Source organism: Lepidochelys kempii, chromosome 1 (assembly GCF_965140265.1).
Source record: "Lepidochelys kempii isolate rLepKem1 chromosome 1, rLepKem1.hap2, whole genome shotgun sequence".
Lineage (NCBI taxonomy): Eukaryota > Metazoa > Chordata > Testudines > Cheloniidae > Lepidochelys > Lepidochelys kempii.
Genome location: NC_133256.1, coordinates 323,190,118 through 323,203,799, shown reverse-complemented (window position 1 = coordinate 323,203,799; position 13,682 = coordinate 323,190,118). Strand labels below are relative to the sequence as shown.

Sequence of the window (13,682 nt, the reverse complement as noted above, 5' to 3'; positions counted from 1 at the left end):
CAATACTTGGCTGGATCCTCACCAAGTCTAAGTTGAGTAGATCCATTGATTTCAACGGAACTGAGCCAACTTATAGCAGGGTAGCTCTTTGTCATGGATTTCAGAATTCAAGGCCCCTGATTCTGGGAAGTACTTGCAACATGTGTTAATGGGCATCCCTATTCAGGACAGCACTTAAACATAAGCTTAGCTTTAAGCCTATGCATTGACTTCAGTATTGTCCTCAATAGGGATGCTTTGCTTGAGCTGGGGACTCAAATAATTTCTAGTGTCATAAACATTCATTAAAATTTAGAGAGATAGCAAAAAAAATTTGCTATGCAAGATGTTCTTTCCTAGCTTTTTCAAAGTGCCACTCCTACCTGCAGTATTTGCCTGCTGGCTGGGAGTGGTTCTTATAACTTCATTATTTATGGATTGCTACAGGGGTACATGGTGCTTCATAGATGCATAAAATCGAAGACTTGCTCTTCAGGTGCTTACAATTTAAATTAAGCTGAACAACAAACACTAGGTGGAGAGATTTGGCAGGAATAATAGGGGTGGATAACTTCTCTCTCACGCCCACTGATTTTCCAGTGAATACTTACATACATCGCTTGCCAGATATTGGCCCTTAATTTGTAAGTAAAAACTACAATACTTACAAATATTGGTACTATAGTAACTTCTGCCACTGCTTATGCTGGTGCTTTCTACTTCCCTCTACATAGTCCCTCTCTGTAGCTAGATTAAAACTCAGTAGATGCCCTTTAAAGCACATGGTATTTACCTATGTATCCCACATTACAGACACACACAATTTGCAGAGTAATAGGATCTTGATAACAGCTGCTGGCAAACTGACGCCCACTTTCTGGGCCATCTGGGCAAGGACAAGGCCGACAATGATCTCCTGATCCCAGGACAGGGTCTCCATAATAGCCACCAAGGCACCTGTATTAAATAAAGGCTTGTGAACCCACAGGCAGATGTTGTACGAACTATTTCTTCTGATGTGAAATCGCACTAGAATGGTTTCCAATGACTGGAGGGATGAGCGAGATGGACTACATCTTTTGTAGGTCTCCAACTGTTATTCACAGTATGAATAACACTACTGTAAAGATATTTTCTTTGGCTCATACTAGGATTACAAGTAATATGCCATGCCAAACCAAACCATACCATCTGTGATGCAAAGTCTTACCTCTGATCATCACACTTTAAAACCTCCTCTGGTAGGTGTTTAGGCACATTTATATGGAGAAATCTGTTTCATGCCTCCTCGACACACACTCCTTTGATCAAAAGGGTGCCCTTGGGCTTGGAGCAAAGATAGGAGGCCACACAGGTTCCCAACAGCTGCTTACAGAGGATGGGGTTCACCCCTTCCCTTCAGAATCTGCTTTGGTTTCCATGGCTGCCAATCGGCCAGAGTCCACGCAGCTCTGGCCAGTTCTGCACCAGGGCCCAGAGTTTGGCCCCTAGTTGTGATAACTCTACACAGACTTTTCATCTCCATAGCTCTTTCAGTGGTACATACTCTCACCAAGAGTGGCACTTAACATATATTCACTGCCCTGTTGCTGGAGATGGAAGAAAATGGGTCCTGCCATTTTGCCCTCATTAAAATTAAGTGATCATTTAAAGTGTCTGAAACAATTCTGGGTTTGTTCATCGCCTTAAAATTTCTGCCTTGCTCTCCACTGCAGTCACCACTACAAAATGGACACTATGAGAGGAATTTTTGCAGTGAGAGCTGGCCCTCTTCCTATAAATGGACACTGTCACTTTCAAGATCCCATTTCCCCCGCCCGCCCAAACAAGCCTTTGGACTGGTCTTGAACCCAGGTGGTCCAGTTTGGCAGACCAAGACATTTCTATTCATTCCTATTTCTGTGTGCTGAAATCCAAGTAAGATGACATGTGATATTTACATAGGGGACACTTCTCCTTTATAAACAGGAGACACAGGTTCCCCGTCCGGTAATAAGGGTGGGGCATCTCAGTGCAGAATCAAGGTTTTGTGCTTGATCATGCTAATTTCACTGACTTCAATGGGACTTGAGTAATGACTTTAGGATTGGGTGTTAGCTTTGCCTGGGGCAGTTCAGTGGATATTGCTTACAATGTATAACAATGTAGCAATAAATCAGCTATAAGAAGAGACCATACCTTTCACAGTTGTGTCCCGTGGTGGAATCGCGGCAATTCAAACATTCCCCAGTGTATGGGTCACAGTCATCCGTGTGGCCATTACACTGGCAAGGCGGACAGCTTGGAAATCCCCAATATCCAGGTAAGCACGTATCACACTGGCGGCCATACACTCCATGGAAACAGTGGCACTGGCCAGTCTCAGGATGACAGAAGGAACTGACAGAACCTTGTACGTGACATTCACAAGCTAAATTAAATAAAAATGCAGTTAAAAAGAAATGATAGTTGGAAAACTTCTCTTCCATTTATGAAGCTGCAGCCTCTGGACCTGGCTCTGCAGTCATTACCTGGCATCGCTCCTGCAAAAGCTAATCAGAGTCTTGCCCCAGAAAGGGCTGAAAGACCAGATCCTACAATTGTATTAGACTATAAAGATTCAACACAGTGGAGACTTTAAACTGGATTTCCTAGGTTATACTTAGACTCACAGAACAACAGTTCCTTAAAGCATATCTTGTTAGAAAGCGTTAGGATACCAATATTCCCCATTATTTGATGTGCCATTGCCTAACTAGAATGAATATGCGGAGATTATGGATTAAACGTACATTTGCATCCATTAGGCCCAAACCCAAAGGTGCCAGGAGCACATCTGTCACATCTTCTTCCAACAACGTTCGGACGACACTGGCACTGTCCTCCATTAGAGTCGCACACTGAACTTAATGAGCCTTGAGGGTTGCACTGGCAAGCTGAATAGTGAAAAGAGGACAGAATTTGAGAGAGAGAGAGAGCGCGAGTGCGCACCACAGTTTATAAAACAGGTTTGAGCAGCATCTCTCCACACACACACATACACATCTTGGCAACAACATTAACAACTGGAAAATTGTGATTTACTTTGCAAGTCAATTAAGTTGTACATACATAATGCGGTCTCATGTAACAGTGCAGAGATGCTAAAAATAATATTCTTGCAGACGTCAGTCATAGGGGTTTTCACAACACTCCTGCTGTTTTCCAGACATCGGTATCTTTGAAATGTTTCCCAAGCACTGTTAGTGACCATATCTTCGCCTGAGCCCCCCACCGTGAATATGTCCAGTGATTTGCAGTAAGGCATAAGAAGGAGCTATGAAACAATTATAAAATGACGAAACATTACCATTTATAATGCCACAGTCCATTTTTGTCTAAACTAAATATTACTTTGTTTCCTATTATGCTTGCTTTTTAAAATAAAAGAAAAACAAAAAACCCAGCAAAACCAACAAGATCTTCTTAATTTTCAGAGAAGATGTCTAGCATCCACAAAACTAATATTTTATGGAAAATAGGGAAGATCAGGTTTGATATTCATGATGAGCCTGCCTCACTTGTATAAATAAGCCTTTCCAAAGATACAGACTTTAGCAGTTCAGCACTTAACATGTTAGTGATCCTGTAATGTACGGCAAAGAATGCATATCAGAAAAGAAACCAAACAGGGTACATACTTTGAACCTGAAGATGTTTACAGTGCTTGAAACTGTTGTAAATGTACGGCCAAATTTAGCCAATGGATAAGTGAACAGAACTCCCATTGACTTCAGTGGGATTTATGTAGCAGGATCCAAACAGAAAATACAACACTTAGTATTTTAAGTTTGATTTTTCTTTAAAAACAACATCCGTAAAGTAACACGCACTTACCGAGTCAATGAGTGTGTATGGGCTTTCCACCTCAGTGTCGAGGGAGGAGTACTGTGGTAGCTCCAGACGAACAGTGTAATTCAGTCCCTTTTCAAAGCATATGGGTCGTGGAAGGACGACATATCTGGATTGGAAACAGAATGTTTGGTTTGCATTTAACATGTTAAATGCAATAAATCTTTTCAGATGGCTCTATGGAATACCTGGGATAATATTCTGCCTCTTCTTGTTTGATTTTTACTAAGAATGAATGGTAAGTTTTGAAAAGAAAGTTTGGAAGTTTGTGTGACCAAATCCCAAAAAACCTATCAACCCTGAAATGAATGATACAACTGTTATACAGACCTTGAGCCTGGAGATAATGATACAGTCTGATTATCATCATCAGGAACGGTATTACCACATCGGCTACTTGTAGGAATCTTGCCTGGGCGTGAAACCGTAATAACAGCTTTTTCCCAGTGATCTGGTAACTGGAAAAATTGATCATCATTAATCAATGGATAAGTGATTAAACTTCTGCTATCAAAACTGCATGTGAGAATGAGAACTAACAAGACGCACATGTAACAATCACAATTCATGGCATTCCACTCCAGTACAGAGAGTTCATGTAGCTCTGGTTACAGAACAATTTATTTGATGGGTTTTTCCTGTTTGTGAACTATCCACAAACAGATCAAGATTTCCTTGGAATGGTTCACATTTATTCCTGTGTTCACAATTATTCCATTAATATTTTATGTAAATCTAGTTCAGCGTCTGGATTGCTTGTGGGAGATGTGCAATTGGTCTCCGAATGCCACACAGCAACCGTTTCCACACCCTTTGTTTATTAGTCATCCTTGCTGCGTTATGCCTAATTTATATCCTCAGCTGTCCCATAAGAGATCTTGTCATAATTTTGTAATTGTCCAGTAAGCATCATGCACTCCAACAGCACAATTATAATAAGATAATAAATAATTATTGTGATTGTGAGGCAAACAGCAGTAGTGGTCTGTATAAGTCTTCTGCATTTCGATTATTTTTAGGTAAAAAAGATTATCATTGCACCAGTCAGCTCCTAGCATTCCACAAGGAAAACTCAGGCCTTGCTAAATATAACTACAATCAGTCATCGCCCTCTCAAGAGGTAACAATGTTGATAAACACCTATGTAAAGAATGGCCAATTACCTGTGGCTCATAGCGAATCACAACATCATATTCCATAGAATATGGAATATTGTCGATATAGAATTCCAGATATGCCCCTTCAGGGACTCTTACAAATCCTATTCCAGTCCAGGATGGGATACGATCTTGAGAATACTGGCGCTCAACTATGCTCACTCCCTAAGGAAGAGGGGAAGTTATTGAAATACTGGAAAAAAAAAATCAAATGTAACTAAAACATTCCTGTTCAATGGTAGGAACAGAAATCCACAGTCATAAAAACTCCACCGACCAACTGTGGGTTAACAGGTTATTTCTGTATTTACGTTTTCTGGGTTGCTTTGTTAGTTATTAAAATCATGTGTTATATAGAAGACAAGCTCTCTTTTGTACACATAGATGTAGGTATATCTACACTTTGCCTTCTCGTTTGCAAATACAACACTTTTTCTTTCATTGCACAGAGACTGAATGAAACTATTATTGCACAGTTCTTCATCAATTTATTCATTGTAATGAGATTTAAATTTAAAATATCACTGATATAAACCATTGATCATGTTTAAAAACAAGCTTGCACAAAACCGAAACACAAATAAAGTCAATAAAAGTTATTGCTACAATCCAGAGTGTAACCAATGTAGCTTTACTCATGTTTTTTCATGTTGTATTTGTAATTATTAGAGTTTATCTGATCATTGCTGAGCACTCACATCCAGCACGTAACACACACCTGTTAGCATTCAAATAGGGCAGTTAGTGTAATTACCTTTTAGAAGCCTGTTTGACTAGAACTTGGCTACCCTAACCAGCAGTTAAGGTCTCCTCTTAAAGATTCAGACAATAGAATCCAGACAAAAGATGAACATTAAAAGATAGAGAATCCAGGGCAGACGGGCATAAACCTATGAACTAAAAACATGGCCATTTCCTTTGGTCTAGAATTTCTGTTTTTTATCTGGTACTTTTATATAAGATTATGGAAGTATTTGATACTCAAAGTTCCTGTTTGAAAAAGATCAAAACCAATGAATCTGTATAAAAACAAGACAACATCCTGCACATTCCAAAGAAATATGTCTTAATAAGAAGGTAGACAAGGTGGGTGAGGTATTATGCCAACTTCTGTTGGTGAGCGAGACAAGCTTTCGAGCTTACACAGAACTCTTCTTCAGGTCAGGTCAGGTTAGCTAGGAAGGGATGCATTTTAAGGAAATGTAAATATGATTATTACATCAAGATGACCCTGTGACAGACTGACAGTTTCCCATATTATCCTGAATTAACTTTATTCAATAAAGTTCAATCTTACTGAATCAGGTTTAATACCTTTGGAGTCCATTGTACCAAAAATGCAATTGTGTATGTATTATTGTGGCATTGTATGTACCTTCTCTAATAGGAAGGGGATGCTAAGGTAATACCTTTGAAGCCACTCTCCACCCCTCCCCCTGGAGAGGTAGAGACCAGTTCAGAATGGATTCTCAGACAAAGAAAAGAATTTTGGACAAATAGCCTGGTTTTAAACTGGCTCAGGGCCTTCTTCCTGATTCAGCAAATGGACAGGGAACCCTGGTCCATGGAGGGCCCCAATCCTCAGGGTAGGGTTGGAAGGACGGGCTACTAAGGCCCCATAAGATGGGGTGCTTGTTCTGAGCAGAGGCTGTTATGAACTTGTTACCCAGAAGTTCATATCAGCCCCAGCTCAGAACAAGCACCCAGTCGTTCAGGGGGCTTTGAAGAACTAACTAACTGCCAGAGCCCATGCTAGAGTTGGGGTGATCTCTGGTAAGTTTGTAAGCACGAGCATATGGTCTTTTATTGTTTTTAATGTTTTTTCTGTAGTGCTTCTGATAATCAAATGGGCTCGCCTTGCATAAAAAGAGCTGGGTTGTATCTATAGCTCTGGCAGTCACACTGTTAACCATCTCGGAAGAGAAAGCAAGCAGGTGCGCCTGGGTAGCCTGTCTCTGCTGGGAAAAACACAGGGAAAGCTGGAAGCAACTGTGCACCCTGGAAGTATCCCGGTCAGAAGTGAGTGAGACATAGGTCTTCACTGTGTCAGAGACAATGGCCAAGGGAGGCGGAAGCCTGAGAGCGGGTGCCTTTGCTAGTCTAAAGAGGGGGAATTCACATGCAACTGAAACTGTGACAGCCCCATCATGCATTCTCATACTCTACAGAGACAGCATGGCTATAAATTACCCAGGGTTTGAGCAAAGGGACATAGTCCTCCAAGAAGGGTCACATACTACCCGCATGCAGGGAGCTTTTGGGCATGTTTTGAGATGAATACTCATGCTGTGAAAAAACAAGGAGTCAGGACCTAGGATCTTGCAGACAACTCACTGTCTAGTGTTAGAACCCTGCATGAAAATGCAGTTATTTCATCTCACTCTGCCTCACAGAAACATTTGTAAGTATTAGCAAACACTTGACAATTTTTATTTTTTATTTTTATTTTTTTAAGAAAAATAAGTTTTGCATTTTCCAACGGCTCTTTTCCCAAGCAAGTGTTTATGTATCTGCAGATTTCCCCTAAGCTACCCTTCCATTCGCAGGGCAAACTCTTACACAGTAACCAAGATTCATGCACAACCCCTACACCCTGTGCTGTGTTTCAAGTTCTATTCTACATTGACTTTCTTTCTGTAGGATCTCTCCATAAGTTAGGACTTAGCAGAAAAAGCCTAATTTGTCTAACGCTGCAAAGTGACTGCCTTCATTAATTAATTTCAGGCAAACTACTATCTGCTGCTTTTGGAGACAGAGTTACCTCTGTTTCCTTGCTGGAGGCAGATATAACAGTCTAGCTGCAGACTATGAATTAAGAGTAAAGCTGCATTCACAACTAATAAGGGGGCAGGGGAGGAAAAGAGACATGCAGTCTGGGCACAGAGGGCTAACTAAACTAGAGATAACTAACAACATCTATAAAGCTCTCCTTTGGACTTTTAACTGCATCATTACCCATTAATAAAAGAAACCCCACCTATGTGTATAACACCAAAAAAGGACAGCTGCTATGATGCTTGTATGTCTGTTTGCAAAAGCCACATATTCTGTATGTGGGATTTTTATTGAAACAAGCAAAGTGACCCAATGACAGAATCCCTGGATTCTTGAGAAATGCTGTGTTTACAAATCTACGTGCAGTGGAATAAAAGAGACAGATTTCACGTATGTGAAGAGTCAGGAAATGGATTTAAAAAGAAAAACAATGGCAAAATACCTTTTTGCTTCAAATTACCACATGCATTATTATCAATACCCAGCCTACCAGCTGTGAATTGACAGTTCCCTGATAGGATCTGATTCTACATTTTTCAGTGATATCTTTACAAAAACTAAATAGTTACAGCATTGGCCCTTTTTTGAAACATGGGATGCTAACTAAGAGTCAGCAGAGTTTTCCACATTTCTCTTGAACCTGCACATTAAAATTTCCTACTCACAGGACCAAAGTTGGCTTCCTCCGCCTCATAGATGTAGTGGTCTAATGACATGAAGTAATAGCCAGACTCTACTTCATTGCACTGGCGTCCAATCATATGGGGCCGGCATGGACACTGGCCAGTTTCACTTGAGCAGCTGAAATGTAAGGTGAATTAATTTATGTTGTGCATATACTAGGAGAACACTGAGCAGATAGAAAATACAGTAGAACCTCAGAGTTACGAACACCTTGGGAATGAAGGTTGTTCATAACTCGTAAATGTTCATAACTGAACAAAACATTATGGTTGTTCTTTCAAAAGTTTACAACTGAACATTGATTTAATACAGCTTTGAAACTTTATTATGCAGAAGAAAAATGCTGCTTTCCCTTCATTTTTGTAATAATTTAACACAGTACTGTACTTGCCTTTTTTTTTTTTTTTTTTTTTTTTTGGTCTCTGCTGCTGCCTGATTGCGTACTTCTGGTTCCAAATGAGGTGTGTGGTTGACTGGTCAGTTCATAACTCCGGGTTCTACTGAACTCCTATATTTATCTCTAACTGTTACATTATAAACTATGTGAGGGAAGAAGCACTTCCAAACAACACTTCATCCAAATATTATTTTTCCCTCTGGGCCTGTGAAGTCAGTATTTTACAAGATTGGGAAATTAGGGCCCAAAGGTTCTGAAGAAGACAGTGTCATTCTTCAAGCACGGGGGACAGAGGTGGTTGGGAGAAGGGCTAAAAACAGAGGCTAACACAACAAAATTCTTGATTCCAAAACCAGCAATTTTATTTACTAAATAATAAAGATACTAACTTTTTTCCCCAGACTGTTTTGTTAATTTTATTGTCCTGGAATTTTCCATACAATATTAAAATAGATCTTTTCTTGCATTGAGCTGGTCAGAATTTTTCCACACACAAAAAATGAAAAATGGCCTTTTTTTGTAAATGAAACTTTTTGCAAAGAACAAAACAAAAACTGTTGACATGATTAAAATGTTGTTTTTCTTGACATTAATAGTTTTTTAAATGAAACTCGTTTTTGAAATTACTGAAGTTCTTCACTCACTAAATAAATTGGCTTTCAGTAAAAAACAAAAATCACAGCATACTTCTGGATAAATGAAAAATTTTAATAAAAATATTGATAAAAATTGGTTATAAATTTTGGTTATAAATATGAAAAATTAGTCCATTTCAAACCATGTGAAACAGAAAAAAGATATTACAATTTGTTCCCCTGTTTTTCAACCAGCTCTCATTCTGAGGCTTATTTGCAAATATTTGAAAAAGTGCAGCAGAAGCCAACAGTTACGCTGGCCACAACTTTAAACTCTGCTTCCATACGCTTTCATTTCCTCCAAGAAGAAAAGCCCTTCTAATAAAAGGAAATCAGAAATACCTTAGCTGTCCCAAAGGGGAATCAAGGAAGTTCTCTCTAAGATAGATTTTAACATTATGGGGATGTTTTCCATATTTGGATATGGATTTCATTGCTTGGGCCAGACCCCTCCTGCTTCCATGGTGGTAGTCCAAAGTTCAAAATTACACAGGAGGTTTTCAGACCAGTTTTGGCTGTTTCAGTTGCTGTGTCCACACACCACAATCAGGGATCCAGAAAACTGTTTATTAAGCTGTTTAACAGAATGACTCTAGGTTGGGCAAACATCACCCATTCCCAAAAGACTACTATAAAGTTAGAAAAAACACTTGTGAAATTCAGACAGTTCGATTACTTTGTTTCAGGCTGAATGCACAGTTCTCTAAGGAGATTTAGAGAGCTAGAAGGAAAGCACATCTGTTCATTCTCCTGCCAGTCAACGATACCCTCTCTCTAGATGGTTTTGCAATCACTGCAGTTAACACAGGACGACTAGACTGGAACTCCTTGCTCCAAAATGGTTGACAGCCCTCCCCACCTTCCCACAACCACCATAAAAAGTTGCTGAGCTGAATGTGTTCATATGAACTGCAGTGAGTTGTTATCTGCACAGGAAAGAGTAAGGAGGAGTAAGTAGTCACATAACAGGCATTAGCATTACTGAGAGTAAATAAGTTCCAGAGTAGCAGCCCTGTTAGTCTGTATCCGCAAAAAGAACAGGAGTACTTGTGGCACATTAGAAAGTAACAAATTTATTTGAGCATAAGCTTTCATGGGCTACAGCCCACTTCATCGGATGCATGCAGTGGAAAATACAGTGGGGAGATTTTATATACACAGAGAACATGAAACAATGGGTGTTACCATGCACACTATAACGAGAGCGATCAGTTAAGGCGAGCTATTACCAGCAGGAGAGAGCTCACCGTAACTGACAACTCTCGTTATAGTGTGCATGGTAACACCCATTGTTTCATGTTCTCTGTGTATATAAAATCTCCCCACTGTATTTTCCAGTGCATGCATCCGATGAAGCGGGCTGTAGCCCATGAAAGCTTATGTTCAAATAAATTTGTTAGTTTCTAATGTGCCACAAGTACTCCTGTTCTTTTTGAGAGTGAATAAATCACTCAGCCACTGGTGGGAAAGGAGACTGGTAAGAGTGAAAAGGAAAGTAAGATTGTCTCAGGGTAGGAAATTGTTTTCTTGTAAACACCCGCTGAGAGATGTTTTTTTAAAATGTAGTTTATTTTCGTTAAATCTTAATCATCCAAATTAAAATAAGCATAGACAAAGTACATAAAAGTGGGTTTAATATTTCATGAATATCTTTAGCATTCTCATGGTGCTACTAATGGCGGAGTCTTGCTTATGTGCATTAATTATGTAAAAAATTGCTCAGTGAAATCCTCATGAGATTCTAAGTTATACTGGGCCAGATGGTCGCCCACCCTGCACTCTTTACTCTGCTGCACTAGTTTCCCATATTGCAGACAGCAACATGGAGGACACCGGAGTCTCCATTCAGCCCCAGTTAGTATGTCCACTCCCATGCATGTAGCTGGGAAGCAGACAGCTAGAGCCTTGGTTCCACCATCCCAATGCACCCGTCAGCATCAGCTATAGGTCTAGTGCAGAGGAAAACTAGAAGCAGACTGTGACTTTCCAAGTCACAATTCAGTTCCTGGACTGCTCTTGGCACAGTGCAGTTACGTATGCAAGGCTTATAGCAAAGCCACTCTTGTCCCCAGGCTAAGGTCTTGTCTACACTATAACCATTTGTAAGTATTATGATGCACTGGTGCTACGGAAGAAGGAAACTCTAGCATAGACAGGGGGCAGGCATTTTTACCACCATCTTTTTATGCTACAGCTTCCCCCTTTTCCATCAGAGCAAAAAAATGCTTCCAACTTTCCCTGGTACAAACCCTAAGGCCTGGTCTACATGTAAACATTAGATTGACCTAACCACATTGCTCAGGGTTGTGAAAAATTTCACACTCTGCGTGACGTAGCTAGGCTGAACTAACCCCAGTGCAGACGCGGCTAAGTCAATGGGCTACATTCTTCCACTGACCTTGCTACCAGCTCTTGGAGAACTGGATTAACTACATCAAGAGAAAAATCTCTTCTGCTGATGCTGGAAGTGCCTACACCTTGGCACTGCAGGGGCACAGCTGCAATGCCATAGCTGCTACAGCTATGTTGTAGACCTGGCCTGAACGCTGGGACAGCAAATGCAGTGGCGCTCAGCGAGTGAATGAGTACAAGAATGTAATTGAAATGAGACTTACTTATTGTTTATTGCTCCCCCTTGGTCACAGTCACAAGGCCGACATCCGTCCATGTCATTGCTCAGGCCCCAGTGTTCAGGCTGCAGAACAATAGGCCATTAATGCTGTAATGAGGTGTTGATTTAAAAGCACTCAGTTTGAACTCTATGCACATCCCAATTTTAAAAACAATACAAAAAACGCTGCAAAGCTATTATAAAGCCACTGAGCTGCCCACACAAATAAGAGACCCTGGTCTATCACAGAACAACCACCTCCAGACAGAACCACTATACTCCACCCCATTAACTTGCCTTTACCCTGAGAACAGAGGGTGTGCTTTGCTGCACATCTGAAAGGTTAACAAATCTAAGCTCTGAGGTGCAAAGTGAAGGTGAGAGCCCGTTCCAAAGCTAAGGGTTGCTCCTGGAGAGCACCCTTCCAACAGCTCCCCCACCCTTAATTAATTATGATTGGCATGAAAAGATGGATTTTCATAGGGAGCCAAGTCCCCAACCATTTACAGCTTTGAAAGATAAAGCCAACACCTTGACCTCCCCCCAGAAATTTAACAGCAGCCAGTGCAGATTATAGAGCACTGACAACATGCTCTCAGCATGGATGTGGCATGACTTGTTCCTGTTATTCTGCAGTATGTCCTCAGGAGACAGACTGACATGCTCAGATTTCCCACATAGTTTATGGGCAGATAACAGTAGATAGACATCTATGAAAGCAGACAACGTACCTGAGATGCTAATGTCTTAGAGCCCTGATTCACGTGATATTGTGTCAGTATGCGTTTTTTAATCCCCAGAAAGTGCTCTAGCAGGGGAATTTCAAAGTCTCACTTTTTTGATATAAGAGAAAGAGCAGCACACCACACACTCCTTAGCTATCATAGCCTTGATTGAGGTTTGGGTAATGGGAGTTAGTCTGATGAAAAACAGCAATATGGCTGGGAAGATACTCAGCACCCTGGGCCTGATTTTCACAGCAGGCCTCTCTTTCTGGCTGGGGCAGTTTTGCAATGGTGGTTAATGGGCAGCACAAGTTTTAGATAATCTCAGTGTAAACTGCCTGATTTCAGGCACAGTCAGGCAGCTAGATAGCTGAACATGAACATTTTCTCCCACAATGAACTTCTGGTGCAACACCGTGTCCCTCAAAATGCAAGTCTGGTTTGAAAAACTGACCTTTGAACACTAGTGTTCCAATATTCCTGGCTTGCTCACTCACTTTCTTGCTTATCCTCCAATCCATCGTCACAACACCTGTTCTTTGTCACTTTACATTCAGAAGGGCCCATTTCCACCGATTCTCTCTCCATGCTCTGCTCTCAATTACTCACACAAGTCTGGCACCATCTCACTCTATACTTCTGACATGCCACACTGCCCCTTTCATATTAGTGTATTTTTCTATTACAAATCTATTCTTATTGCAAGGCTACTTACCAGACACTGCTCACAGTGCCTTCCTGTTGCTAGACGTTTACAATAGCAGCTTCCTGTCTCTGAATCACAAGGATTCCCTCCAGGAAGAGTTCCCAAAGGATTACATGCACAAGCTATATTAGGAAATGCAAGTA

The 13,682-nt window shown here is 40.7% G+C and overlaps 1 protein-coding gene across 2 annotated transcripts in view; it reads right to left on the bottom strand.

The window, feature by feature from the left end:
* Nucleotides 1–13,682, bottom strand: part of LAMB1 (laminin subunit beta 1) — a 73,655-nt gene that overhangs the window by 40,417 nt on the left and 19,556 nt on the right. For both annotated transcript variants that reach the window (XM_073328440.1, XM_073328441.1), the window contains 10 exons: nucleotides 13,549–13,661; nucleotides 12,113–12,192; nucleotides 8,447–8,582; nucleotides 5,013–5,171; nucleotides 4,180–4,307; nucleotides 3,835–3,958; nucleotides 3,070–3,274; nucleotides 2,751–2,894; nucleotides 2,158–2,389; nucleotides 773–936 (listed from right to left, as the gene is read on the bottom strand). In XM_073328440.1, coding sequence (XP_073184541.1) covers nucleotides 773–936; nucleotides 2,158–2,389; nucleotides 2,751–2,894; nucleotides 3,070–3,274; nucleotides 3,835–3,958; nucleotides 4,180–4,307; nucleotides 5,013–5,171; nucleotides 8,447–8,582; nucleotides 12,113–12,192; nucleotides 13,549–13,661 — 1,485 coding nt within the window. The remainder of the gene's footprint in view (nucleotides 1–772; nucleotides 937–2,157; nucleotides 2,390–2,750; nucleotides 2,895–3,069; nucleotides 3,275–3,834; nucleotides 3,959–4,179; nucleotides 4,308–5,012; nucleotides 5,172–8,446; nucleotides 8,583–12,112; nucleotides 12,193–13,548; nucleotides 13,662–13,682) is intronic.